This window comes from Lycium ferocissimum, chromosome 11, assembly GCF_029784015.1.
Source record: "Lycium ferocissimum isolate CSIRO_LF1 chromosome 11, AGI_CSIRO_Lferr_CH_V1, whole genome shotgun sequence".
NCBI lineage: Eukaryota > Viridiplantae > Streptophyta > Magnoliopsida > Solanales > Solanaceae > Lycium > Lycium ferocissimum.
In genome coordinates, this window is record NC_081352.1 from 41,422,494 (window position 1) to 41,437,354 (window position 14,861).

At 37.7% G+C, this 14,861-nt stretch overlaps 1 protein-coding gene across 4 annotated transcripts in view; it reads left to right on the forward strand.

Moving 5' to 3' along the window:
• The window catches only part of LOC132036455 (seed biotin-containing protein SBP65), a 53,422-nt gene that overhangs the window by 19,048 nt on the left and 19,513 nt on the right, over nt 1-14,861 (forward strand). For 2 of the 4 annotated variants that reach the window (XM_059426801.1, XM_059426804.1), the window contains exon 3: nt 12,885-13,334. The exons of the other annotated variants lie outside the window; for them this stretch is intronic. In XM_059426801.1, coding sequence (XP_059282784.1) covers nt 12,885-13,158 — 274 coding nt within the window. In that variant the 3' untranslated portion in view covers nt 13,159-13,334. Of the gene's footprint in view, nt 1-12,884; nt 13,335-14,861 lie in introns of those variants that run through there. 4 annotated transcript variants of the gene reach the window in all.

The window sequence follows — 14,861 nt, forward strand, 5'->3', positions numbered from 1 at the left end:
AGTTGAATGCAACAAAGTAAAATAGAGACACAAGAAATGTAATAAATGGGCTCAGCCCAATATGGGCTGCTCTGATTATGCTGCTGGTGGGAGTGGGCTCTGCCCACGTTTTGGTCAAAAATGCTGTACTCAAAGGGCTGCTGCTGGGCTTGGCAGAGATAGCAGATTGCGTTGGGCTTTTAGCCCAACACCGAATTCGGGAGAAGAGCGAGTCCCTCGGACTCGTATGCGGTGGTCATGCATAAAATGAAAAGGAAATGGATTAGTATATAACCAAGGAATACGGGTCAAACAGACAAAGGGTGCACTCAAAGTAAATCAGTAGATTATGTATATACCATGTATATTTCATGTATATCAGCACAGAAACAAATCAGCAAACAGCGAAATGCAATCAACAATGAACATCCCCCTATTGTCTATACCTCAAGAAAGGAAATCACAGAGACTATTTATTCGGACAGGCCAAACTATAATCTCCCCATATATTCTTAAGAGTATATGAACCCACCTATCTTGTATATTTAGCAACACTTCTTCACAAATGAGCAGGAAACATTAGGCAGAAACAGATTGGCCGATAATACCCATGCTATACGTCTACACATATGTCTTTATCCTCCATTTCGCACTTTTTATGACTCTAACTTAAATTTACTTAAGCAAAACAATTGACAGTTTTAAAGATTCCAGGGTTCAAGTTCGACACAACTTTAGAACCAACTTTCATTTGAAGCTACGCACATATTTAGTGAAACGGAACAGAATAGGTATCAAAACTAAGCTATTATTTTCAGGAAGAACCAACAGCCCAAAACTAATCAAACTACCTTCACTTTGAAAAGATAAGGAAAAGCTAAGGCTAGACATGAAGAGTAGGTTCTAATCTTAAAAATTACTTAGTCACTAAATGCTAAAATATTACTAAAACTGCATATAATCTTAACCAAACAGGAAAGGATTAATAAATGTAAAGCTCGTCATTTTTAACCACTTGACTAATTAAAGCATTTAGCAAACAAGAGACAATTAATACCAGCAACCAAAAATCCCAAAGCAAGCCAATACAGAAGAAAGGGATTATAAAATGAAAAGAGGAAGGCAGATCACTCAAACAAATTCTAAAAGAAAAGGGAAGACTCGATAGCTGAACATAACACAGTGAGGGAAAGCCAAGGCAGAACCAGACTTGGAATTAACAAAATATCCGTAACTAATGAATCTGTTTTGTCTTAAACCAATTGCGAAAATATATTAAAGCAACAGTCGACAGGAATAATTCATATGCTAGTTGAGTCATACAAAGGGCTAGCTACTTTCCAAATCAGTTTGGTATGACTGAGTTTTTTAAAGGCGTGATATTCTTCAGGTTTAAGGATATTTATGCCATCAGTAGCACAGTATTCCAAGGGGCAGCATACGAGATTAAACAAGTACCAAAAATGCCTATCACGATATATCGAAATTGAAGCGTTATATGTGACCTTATGAACATCTGAACAGGACAGCAGGAAGACTTAAGTATTGCAGGAATCGAGCTAGAATGCCATACATGATCATTTTTATGCGCAGGTATTCTGTGATCTCAAGTTTGACTCGGACCCGAAATGGACAAATGCCAAGTAGCTTAGGTAAACAATCGCATGGCCAACCTCATTTTTTAAAAAGAAGATTAGCAGGCAAGTGCAAGATAAGGAAGCATCTTTTCATCCAATCCCGACATTAGATGTTCAAACAAAGACACATTAACATCCATCTATATACAATTTAAACTAATCTTTGGTCTTACTTAACATATTTTCAACAATTCATAAAGTACATTGCACGCGTGTGAATAAGCTACAAACATATCAAGAATCTAAGCCAGTCTGAAACAGAGGAAAGAATGACTACATACAGCCGCAAAACTGCTAGTAACATACTAGTATCATTCAAACGACACACTGAGAATCAAAATCATCCACCAAAGAGTAGAACATACTAAACTCAAACTAAACAAAGCTACACCAAACTAATCCAAGTAGAACTGAAATAACATCTATCAATGTTGTTACACTACCTGAACTAACAAACATGTAAAGCCAAAAAAAAAAACAGGTAACCCGAACAGACAAATGCTCAATTCATGGATAAATAAATAAATGAAAGGGGTGTTCACCGACCTTCTTCGGGTGCAGCGAAGTGAGGCTCGAGCTTCCGATATACCTCGAAACACTTCGAAATGCGAATTTGCGTATGCTCGAATTCAACGAATACCCGAAGCAAAAGCGAAACAAGATTTAGTATTTTAGGGCGATATTCAGAAAATTAACAACTAACATTTTCAAAAGGGATTTAAGCAGTCGGAGAACTCTTGTTTTAGGGGGTTTCCAACTTGATTTCTGGTGGGTTCTTGCGGCTATAAAGATCTAATATTGGAGGATTCAAGGCGGCTCAAAACAGATTTTTCTCCCCCCTTTACGCCGCTCAACCTTCAATTATTTATAAGGGGGCTGCTAGGGTTTTAAAGTTTTGGGCGGGACTTCCGAATCTCTGATTTGCATTTCAAAAGTCCTTTGAAGATCAGTCCAAACCATGGCAGAAAAAGCTGAAGAGATCTCTGTTACAATATTTGAAATATGGACGTTGTCAGATAGAAAAGAGCTTATCAATGTTGAAATAAGTCAAATGTTGCACGAAAATGGGGGAACCAACCTCTGTTCATGGCTGAGAAAGGTGAAATTTTGTGTCAAAGAGGAAAGGGGTGAGCTGGGACTTTGCTTAAACATGAGAATGGAGGAACAGGTTTGTGGATATGGAAAAAGAAGGGCTGAAGTTTTGCTCAAAGTGGAAATGGGTAAAGAAAAGGATGGTGCGGCTGCTGGTGAATGGGGAAGTGAAACCAGTAGGGTTTCATTTCCCTCTTCTTTAAAACGAACCGGGTCGGGCGAGGGTGGTGGGCTGGGCAGGTTAATTTTATATGGGCTGGTCCGAAAATAATTGATTGGGCTGGGTTGATTCGAATGGTGGGATGATGAATTAAAATGTAGGCTTCTAAATTTAAGTAAAAGACCCATTTTAACTAATTATATGCTAACATGTGTTAAAATATTATCTCATATAAAAGTGTGTATATATTAGTACTCAGATAAAATAAAATGACGTCGTAATAGTCGTGCGATAATATATTTTGAAAGTCAACAGTAAATAAATGCTATTATTTAATTTTGCGAGAACAAATGCGATGCGTATGCATAATGCGGTAAAAATGTACCGAAATGATCATAATAAAAATTATGATAATGCGTAATAAAATAATAACAACTAGGGACGACAACAAAATAATAAACGCCGCATTAATAGAAGCTAATAATTATAGTAAAAATATAAATAATTATTTCTTAAATTGCTGAAAATATGAATAAGTATTTCGGGGAAGACGGGACAAAATCGGGTGTCAACAATTGTGTATGCTTCTTGATGATGTTGGGGCATTGTGTATGCTTCCCTTAGCATTGTGTATGCTTCCTAACATATTTGGCACATTGTGTATGTTGCCGTGGATTCATAGTGTTGACTAATTCTTTAACTCGCCACTTATGACGATTCGTAGTGTAAATTGTGTTGAGATATATAATATATTTGGTAAACAAGTGGTTTGGACCTTGGTTGCTATTATATAATGATATATTCATGTACATAATATTTTTTTGTGTTGCGTGTTCGTATTTTCTAACACTTGCTCTGTGGGTATTTGGGAAGGTGTCGAGGATCTTACCGGGTTATATTTATGTATAACTCACTCCTTACCCTACATGTCCATGCGATATCGTCGTTGAGAACGAGGCTGGTAATTGAAGACTTCGTGAGTAGATTCGTTGTCGAGGCGAGCCACCGCATTGTTCGGTGTAAGTACCATTTCGCTTTATCTAGTTTATTTCTAGTTATTTCTCTTATTTTGGGTTTACATGCCCGACACTCAAACTCATGTAACTCTGTTAGGTGCTCCATGGTCTTAGCATGGGAGGTGGGCCAGAGATTCTTTTTATCTTAGCGTTGGTTGGTTTTCATAAATCGATTATGGATTTGGTTGGCGACTATTTCACATTTTTATCATTAATAACGTTGTGGGCCCGCACTTATTTTCTTTAGTGCTTTTGTAAATGATTAAGAGTATGATATATGGTTCGCCTGGCGGGTGGTGTTTGCTGGGTGCCAATCACGTCTAGCGGGTATTTTGGGACGTGACAGTTTGGGAGCAACATGGCAGCAGCAAGAGAGCGATATTTAGCCTCAGTAGTGGAGCGCGAGACAGATCGTTGTTTGCGAGAACACCAAGAAACGAGCGCTAAACCTAAGAAGATTGCAAAACCAGTAGTAGACTTCCGATCATCTATATTTGCTCCCCAATCGGCATCACAATATCCTTGTAATTAGAGAGAGTTCTTGTTTGGAAAGAAAATACCATGAGAGGAAGTGGATTTCAGATATCGCAAGATACGCTTAACTGCTGCCCAACTTTATTAATCGAGAATGAAATATCTGGTCTAGTGAAAGTGAGATATTGTAAGCCACCACAGTCGATAGAGACTATCATCAAGGAATTGAGCGTTGTCACTTGCGTGCAACTTATTACTCGTGCACATGGGAGTAGAAATATCACTGCAAGCTAACATGCTACTCTGTTCCAAGAGATCATGTATATATTTAGACTGATGTAACAACAACCCATCAGATCGCCACGTAGCTTCAATACCCAAAAAAGTAATTTAACCTAACCAAGTCACGCAAGGAGAAACGAATTTCCAACTGTTGAAGCAATGAAGCAACTAGATGCATAGATGTGCCCAAGACTATAATGTCATCAACATAGATCAAACAAAATAGTTTTTCAGTGCCTTTGCTTCGAAAAAATAGTGAGGAATCTGTTTTGGAGCCTTGGAAACCAAGCTCACGCAAGGTAAACACACGGTAATTGGTTTATCCTTAAATATGTACCTAGTGTCCAATCATTGGTTCATTTATGTTCCAACCTGTTTATAACCATATTTATTAGCGTGTATGTTGTATATAAATGATTTGGGTAACTTATAGTAACTAATAAGTAATTAGAGATGAGTCTTTCTATTTGGTAGCCTAGTATATGGAGCCAAGTGATTAGAGATAAATCTTTCTATTGGTAACCTAGTATATGGAGGAGCCAAGTGATTAGAGATAAATCTTTCTATTGGTAACCTAGTATGTGGAGCAAGTGATTAGAGGTAATCTTTCTATTGGTAACCTAGTTTATAAGTTACTCCCTCCGTCCCAAAAAATTGTCTTAGTTTGCCTTGGTACAAAGTTTAAGAAATGAAGAAAGGCTTTTGAAATTTGTGGTCCAAAACAAGCCCTAGATATTTGTGTGGCCACTACAAGAAAGAAGACACTTGGCAACAACAAAATTTTTTATTGCCATAGATAGGTTATTGTTGCAAAAAAATACTTTTGGCAACAACATTTTTTTTGTTGTTGCATAAACTTTTCTCAACGGCTGTTATTGCAACGACGGGCAACAACGTATTTTAGTATTTTGCAATAATAGTCAATACTATATGGCAACAATATTAAATTTTTGGCAACAAAAAATGTTCATTTTTAAAAGATTTATCATATATGCCAACAATAAAACTAAGTTGTTGCCAAATATTGACTTTTGCCAACTATATTATTTTTGTTGCCAAAAGAGCTATTGCAATTTCTATACTTTCTTGTAGTGGGCTGTAAATCACCTCATAAAGTTAAATTATTTTTAAATATAGAAAGGTGCTAATCTTTTTGGGACAGACTAAAAAGGAAAGGAAGACAATCTTTTAAATTGTTTGTAAATATAGAAAGGTGTCAATCTATTTGGGACAGACTAAAAAAATATATATAATCTTTTTGGGACGGAGGGAGTATTAAAGATGGATCCTCCTATTTGTGATCTAGTAAAAAAGTGCAACTAACTTATTACTCAAATTAGTTTTAATTTATGTGTCACTCTCCGGGGAGGAGCGGAGTTTGGGATGGGAAGGAAAGAAAGAGATACTTGAAACGTAGACTAAAACAAGTCTTATGTACAAGTTATTTGGGTTTTAATAGATTGGAAGAAACCGAAGATGGGAAACATATAGTATGAAGGAGTACCTAGCTATTGCACTGTGTGTTCATTACAAGGTCACTCTAAGAAACAATGCAGAGTCAAGATGGAAAAAGAAGAGAAAATCAGGAGAGCCAATATTGATAAAGGAAACAAGGATGGGGAAAATAATTCAGGAGTGAATAATTCAACCAAGAATGGTGGAGGGCAATATGAAAAAGGAGAACCAAGTTTGACAAAGGAGGACAATCAATGGGAGCAACCAAAAAGAAAGAAAAGAAGCAGGAAGAAGAATCATATGGGAAAAGGAGACATGGATAGTGGCAATGACAATAATGAGCCTCCAACAATACAGAAGGGCCAGGGGAAAAAACAAAGCAAGGGGATTGTGATAAATGAGCCTAATCCAAATCAGGGCAGAACAATAAAAAATAAGGAAACACAGGGAAAAGGAAAATCTGCAATGGAACAAAATACAGTTCTATGGAGCAGCAAGAAGGAAAAGGTGAAAAATATAAAGAAAAGACAAGGAAACCAAGAAATAAGTGGAGTTACAAAGAAGAACATTACAAAACAAAACCAAATAAAGGGGGACAACGTTAAAGAAAGCACACAACAGATGGAAAATCAAGGGACACAAAGGCAACAAAAGAGTCTAATACAGAGGAAGGAGAAAACAAATACAAATGCAAATGAAGGAAATCAAGCACAAGAACTTTTCCATGACTGCACACAAGATACAAAAGATACCCAACAGGCCTTACTATCAATGATCCCAGAATCACCTAAACCACCCGATCCACCAGAAAACCACATCATTCCACAACTAAAATCAGCAACAACAATTCAAGTCATGAGAGTCAATAAAATCTCTGATAAGAAGGCTGATATGATAAGTGCTAGTGAATCAGAAGATGAACAAGAAGAAGAGCAGGACAGCTCTAATCAAGAATATGAGGAGGAGGAAAGTGGAAGTGATGAGTCAGAAAGTGGAGAGGAAGAATCCAGCTCGGATGAAGAAACTGCTAACAAGTTAATAGAAGTATTCACTTATAAATCAGCCCCAGACAATGAAGTTGACAGAGCTTTTGGGGAGGTGATTGAACGAGGTCACTTATCACCTAGAGGTAATACTCCAAGTAGAGGAGGAAGAACCAATAGAGGAGGCAGAGGAGGAAGATCAAATGGACAGTCAATTGTGATTTCACAATCAAAGGTTACCCCAAAACAAACCTTTTAATGATTAAGTCAATCTTTTGGAATATAAGGGGTACCAGAATCCAAGGTGCCTTTGACAGATTGATAAGAATGAAGAAAGCTCACCAAATTCCTTTCATTGCTCTTATGGAACCATTTAGTAAACCTAAGAAAATGAGGAGATGTAGGGCCAGAATAGGATGTGGATTTGGGTATACAAACTGCAACAACAAGATATGGATCTTTTGTGAAGACTGGTTGATTTGTATGGTCATAGAGGATCTTTTGAACAACAAGTGACTTGTTTATTGACTATGGGTGGTAATGAGTTACTTGCAACTGTAGTATATGCCAAGTGTGATGCCCAACTCAGACATGAGCTTTAGGATAACATTAGGAACATAGCTACAAAGTTTGACATACCATGGATGGTGGGAGGAGATTTCAACTGTATCTTGGCTCCTGGCGAAAAATTAGGAGGCAATATGCATAGAATGTCAAAAAGTATGGATTTTTTGAATTGCATGATTGACACTGATCTAGTGGATACTGGGTTCCATGGATCTATTTTCACTTGGTGCAATGGTTAGGAGGCTAGCAAGAGGGTGTGGAAAAGATTAAATAGAATTTTGGTGAATCAAAAATGGTTACAACACTTTGATAAAACTGCAGTGACCCATCTCATAAGAACAGGATCAGATCACTCACCATTGTTTGCTCAAGCTGAAATCGTGGAGAGTGAGACCCCTAGGTACTTCAAGTTTCTGGATTTGTGGCTGGATGAACCATCCTTTCTAGAGACAGTGGCTGAAGCTTGGCAGGTAGAGGTGGTAGGAAATCCTATGTGGAAGTTTCATCTGAAACTTAAAAATACCTGTAAAAAGCTTTCCTGGTGGTCTAAGTTAATGTAACAAAAACAACAACCGGTGAAATCATAATGTGGGGTACGGGGAGGAGAGCAGTGTGTAGCCGCCCTTACTCCTACCAAGGTAGGATGGCTATTTTCGAAAGACCGCCGGTTGATAGAAAGCGTAAAAAAAGAGGTCGGATGTCAAGAAATTCAAAGCGATATGGAAATGAAAATAACGAAAGCGACTAAGCCATGATGAAATAGGTTTTTCAAAGCGATGGCGTAGCTATCACGGATCAAATAAGATAATCAAAGTACGTAAAATAACATATAGTAGCGAAATCAAAGCACGAGAACTTATATCGCGATGGTTGCGACTACGCAATATGAAAGGATAAATGCTACTTGTTACTAGCCTTCTCTACCTAATCACAACCGAGTCTCCATACCCTCCCTATCTAAGGTCATATCCTCGGTAAGTCATGCTTCAACGCCATGTCTTGTCTAGTCACCTCTCCCTCAAACCGACCTACCCGCCCTCTTTCGAAACCATCCGTACGACCTCTCGCCCTTTGCTGGTGGGGCATACGTATCTCTCCTTCCCGCATTGTCCAAACCATCTCGGTCTCCTTCCCGCATCTTGTCTTCCCGCAGTAGCCACTCCCCACCTTGTCCGGGATAGCCTCGTTCCTAATCCCGTCACTCCTCTGTGTGCCCACACATCCGTCTCAAACATTCTCATCTCGTGACTTTTCATCTTTTGAATGTGAGAGATCTTAACTAACACTCCGCCCATGAACATAGTCGGTCTAACCACCACTTTGTAGAACTTTCCCTTAAGTTGTGGTGGCACCTTCTTATCACATAGCTGGTCTAAGAATGTAGTGGGGAATATTTTTGAAAAAACAAAGCAACTGGAAGAAAGTGTCAGGCAAATGGAGGAACAAATGATTATCCACAATAATGATAATCAAAGAATGGCCCTCAATTAAGCCAATGCTGAACTGATGAGACATAACAAAGTGGAAGAGAACCGTTAGAAACGGGGAAATGTGGAGTTAAATGGTTTGTGGAAGGAGAGATTAATTCTAAGTTCTATCATTCGGTGATAAAAGGGAAAAAGACAAGGTTACAACTATCCAAAATGAAGAAAGAAGATGGAACTTGGATAGAGGGGGAGCAAATAGTTGGGCGATGAAGAATAACATTTTCAAAATCAACTCAGAAGTGATATTAAAGAGAGGGATTTTTTAGTACTTAACTACCTCCCTAGAGTGGTTAATGCTGAGGATAACAAGAAATTGATCATCCCTCCAAAGATGGAAAAAGTTAAAGAAGTGGTGTTTTCTTGAAAGTACCCAAGTGCTCACGGACCGTAATGGCATCTCACCAAAGTTTTACCAAGCTTGCTGGGAGATCATTTCTGGGGATTTACTACTAATGATACTTTCATTTTTTGCAGGTACAGAAATACCAAAGGCATTTTCACATACTTGTCTTGTATTGATTCCCAAATGCTCCAATCCCCAGGAATTCAATCAGTTTGAATAATTTTTCTTGTAAGATTATTTTAAAACTAATGTCTAGAAGACTATCACCTGTCATGCAGAAATTGATATCACCTAACCAAATTGGTTTCATAAAGGGAAGGAACATAACTGAGAATGTAATGATATCTCAGGAACTTGTCCACAATATCAGAAGGCCGAACATTGGGGGCAATGTAGTGATGAAATTAGACATGACAAATGCCTATGACAGAGTGGAATGGAGTTATTTATGTCAAGTCTTAAGGCAGATGGGATTTTCTAAAGCGTAGGTGGATAGAGTTTGGAGATTGATAGCGAATGTATGGTACTCCATAACCATCAATAGTAGGAGACATGGGTTTTTCAACTCATCCAGGGGTTTAAAACAAGGTGATCCACTTTCCCCATCTTTGTTTGTGATTGGAGCAAAACTTCTCTCCAGATTTATGGACCAGATCACTGACCAAGGATTCATACCATACTCTATTGATAGAAGAGGGCCTGTGATTACTCATATGTGTTATGTCGATGATACTATATTGTTCTCTTCAGGAGATGAGCATTCACTTCAACTGATGATGGAAAAATTAGCTACATATGAGTCTGTATCTGGTCAACTAGTCAACAAAGCAAAATCATGCTTCCTTATGGGCCCTGGCACAGAGGAAGTAAGACTGGAAGAGATAAAAAATCTTACAGGATTCAGATATGCAGAATTCCCTTTCCAATATCTTCGTGTCTAATTTATTTGGGAACAGCAAGATTATATACTTCAATGAGATGATAGTGAAAGTGAGGATAGAATCCAAGGATGGCAAGGGAAACTATTGTTACTTAGTGGTAAGGCAATGTTAATCCAGTCAGTTCTACAATCACTTCGCTATAAGCGTTGTCGACCATCGACGTCCTCCAAAAAGCATGTATTTAACAATGTGGAGAAACTTATAGCCAGATTTTTTTGGGATCAAATAATGGTGATAGAAAGTATCATTTGAAGTCTCGGGAAGATCTGCTATCCAACTACAGAGGGTGGTATTGGATTCAAAAGCCTACATAATATTGCTTTGGCCTTTGCTAAAACTTGGTGGACTTTCAGAGCGAGCAATACAATATTTAAATCCTTCTTAGAGGCTAAATATTGCAAAAGGGGTCATCCAGTTGCTTATACATGGAGATCAGGTCAGTCTTAAAACTGGAAAAGGCTATTGGAGATCAAAGAAGAGGTGAAAAAGTTCATATTACGGAAAGTAGGCAGTGGTGAGTTATCATTTTGGTAGGACAACTGGACTGGACAGGGAGCTTTGGCTAAAATAAGAGTGTAAGGGCAAACTCCCAAAGGAGTTAGAGTTCATCACCTCATCACTATGGAGAACAGGTGGGACATCAACAGGCTAAAAAATATTTTACCGGATCATTTGGTGAGATTGGTAAGAGGTGTCAAGATTCATCCTATGGAAGAAGACAAACCAGTATGGACACTTGAAGTGACAGGGAATTTCTCATGTAAATCAGCATGGAATGAGCTTAGAAATGTTAGAAATCAGTCCCTAACAGGTAACAAAATATGGCATTCAAAATTACCTTTCAAAGTATCATTTTTTATGTTGAGACTGCTAGAAAAAAAGGATACCAACAGATGAGGTAATCACCAAGAAATTTAAGATTTCTTGCACTTCCAAATGCTCATGCTGTGTTCTGCCTGCAAGTGAAACAATTGATCATCTTTTTGCTGACAGTCAAGTGGCAAGAAAAGTATGGAGCTTTTTCTGCAATTCTTGTGGTGTGAATTCTCAGCATAACAGTGTAAGAGCCATAGCGATGAGGTGGTAGTTAACCAAACCCAAGAACAAAGTTCATGCAGTGGTGTTGCAATGCCTACCTACTGTCATATGTTGGCATATATGGAAAGCAAGGTGTAATTTTGTATTTGAAGATATGAGATACAATGCTGGGCAGGTCATTCAGAGCATATGTCATCTCATGCTTTTGCTGTTACATAGTGCTTTTCCATCTGTTGATTTCCATGGTGATTGGAACAAAAATGTATGCTTAATTGAAAATCTGCAGCAAAGGCTCGGTATCAAGACAGTGAAATGGGATAAACCAGACTTTGGATGGGTAAAGTTGAATGTTAATGGGTGTAGCAAAGGGAATCCAGGAAGGGCAGGAGGAGGAGGTATATTGAGAGATCATAATGGGCAATTCATAATGGCCTTCTCAACCTATTTTGGAAGATGCTTTAATAATGTAGTGGAGGCCAAAGCTATGTTAATGGGAATCACATGGTGTAAAGACAACAATTATAACAACCTGGTGGTGGAGACAGACTCTGAAGTGGTGAGGAAACTAGTTACTGATGAAACAAAAATCTATTGGGAACTCTTTTATGTGATTCATAATATCAGATCTCTTGCTAAATCATCTAATATGAAGTTTATTCATATTTGGAGAGAGGGGAATATGGTGGCAGATCTCATGGCAAATTGGGGAGAAAAATCTAGAAGGAAGTCTTTCTTCACTGAAGCTGTTTCCTTACCTTCACAAGTGGCAGTTGCAATGAAGAATGACCAAGAAGGAAGACGTAATTTTAGAATTAGATCTAAGAATGGTTTCTTCTATGTTAAGGATTTCATTAGCTAGAGTTTGTTCTTTTTGTGTAGTAGGACTCAAGTACTATGATGCAGTAATTGAGTCAAATGTATAGAGGTGCATTCCTCTCAAAATTGTAACAGAAGAGGTAGGCCATACCCTCCTCTTTATAACTTTTTTTGCGGTGATGGAATAAACTCAGGGTCCCAACTGGGATCTTGAAATGGTTAAGGAAAAAAAAAAAATGTACAAGTTATTTGGGTAAGATGAAAATTTTGTAAATATAAATATATAGGAGTGAGACATTTTTTAGGACAAAAATAAACAAGTGTGCTCCACGTAAATTGGTATATTGAAAGATGAAGTATACACCTTGACCTACACCTATATAGCAAAGTAACAGTTTTAGGATAGGATTAAAAAAGAGTGCAACATAAATTGGTATACAGATGAAATATGAAGTATACACCTTGACCTACACTCATATCTTTTATCCTTAAAACTGTACTCAATAGGTTAGGTTAAAGGTTGAAATCTCTTTACTGTCCGTCATGTTCCACTTAGATTGTGATTTTATTCCACTATGTTTTGGTTAATTTGCACCTGAAAATATGTTTTACAGGGAGAGAGCAGAGGAGGAGATGTCAGCGGAGAAACACGAGAATCAAAGGTGGAGGGAAAAGAGAGTGGAGTCCAACCAAAGAAAGTTGAAGAAGCCTTCCAGGAAGAAACAGGAGGAGGAAAGGAAATCAAGCAGACGGAGGAAGGCGGCGGTGGTGCTGCATGCCATTGGCAAAACAACCACTGATCTTGTTGCTGGTCCCCCCGGGTCTCAAACTGGAGATGAACCTGTAGTACTAACTGAGAAAGAGTCCACCACAATAAAGAACGCTTGAGATGAACATATTCTGAGCCACTTCACTTTGTTTTTTGGAAATATTAGAATTTTGAAGTTGGTTTGTTTATTTTGGAAGGGTGGTTTGCAGGATGTGGGATTGTCTAATAATTAGCGTAAATCGCAAAGACTTGGTGTTCTATGTATGTTCGTGTCGATAATATGTTTTTGAAACTTCCTTTGGTGTGACGTTTAGCTATTGTTTGTTCCAATGTCGTGTATGACTAGTAGATGCAGGTATTAGATTACAAGAGAGGTGAATGTTAATCTTTGTTCTTCTTTCAAGTTCGTACTTCCCAAGAATTGGCTAAAGCCCAATAGCTAAAGTAAGCTTGGCGAAGAAAGGCTGACCATAGATGTAAGGAAGACCAAAAGATAGGCTTAAGGTATGCAATTACACAGCTGAGGCTCATATAACAACTGTGTATATACCGCCTTTTCAGGTTAAATAAGCTTATTCAACATTTTAATAACAACCTTTTCAGGATATGAAATGTTAAGTCTTAACTTATAGTCTTCCGTATATACATCCAAAGCCCATTCTTTTCTTATTTACAAACACCTTTGAACTCGATCTCGAACTTTATTTGAGGTCGATTTGCTATAATTTACTCACAGATTTGAAAATGCACACATAAAATGAAGCCAGTGAGATCCTGTGGCTGTTAATATTAGGATGATATAGGCGGCAGACAATGAATCTCCAGAATCTCCAGATTAACCCATAAATACGATGAATCTCCAGCTTAACTCATAAATTTAGTGATGGACATGTGAAACGACGGAGAGTGTTAGATATTCGGACGAGTTCCATTTTTTGAGTATTTTATCCCAAGGCATAAATAAAAAGGAAGAGAGACAAATCTACTCCTCAGCACGATAGTAACACGTAATCACAATTGGTCAGTTTGTTTGGGCAGTTATTAAAGGAAAAAACATTTTAAAGTATAGATAAAGTTCTTGAAAATGGACCATGTGCCTTTTATCCTCTGACGATCGATGTATACCTTTAGCGTGGATTTTAGGTAGGATTCACATATTTTAGGGCTTTTAGTGCCTAATTTTTAATTCCGAAACATTACTTTAATCTATCCTTGACTAGGGCATCGTATTAAGGAAACCTAGTGATGTGCTAACTTTCATTTGGTGTCACTGTCACAGGATCTTTGTATCCATCGTTGTTTTATCCACAAATTAAAATTGTCGTACAATGTGGTTCCTTTTTATTCTTTTCCCTTAATGACGATTCCCTTTTTTTTTTTTGGGCAGAGTAGCTTGTAACTCTACATGAATGACTTGGATAATGTTAGTACACTAAACAATATAGTATAGCTTAATTGCTCACTGAATTAACCAGTTCTACTTACCTGTTATAACTTGTAACGTAGAATTACCTAGATAGTTATCCTAACTTTAATAGACTATTATTTATAGTTATCATTTAGATGTCACTAACTAGTAATACTATCAGCCTGAAAAAAATTCATAAGAATTTAACTAAGGTGTGCACTTCTTTTTATCCTGTCAGTTAATTTTGATGGACAATAATCAGAGATCTACCATTCTTGATATATCCGACGCCTATTTTTCTTAGAGGACTTGCTTAAAATATGAAGCTAGTTAGGGGATTGGGCTCATCTCCATTTCCCTTCTCTCCATTTTTTCCAAGTTCTATCTTGGATTAGAGACACATGACATGTATTA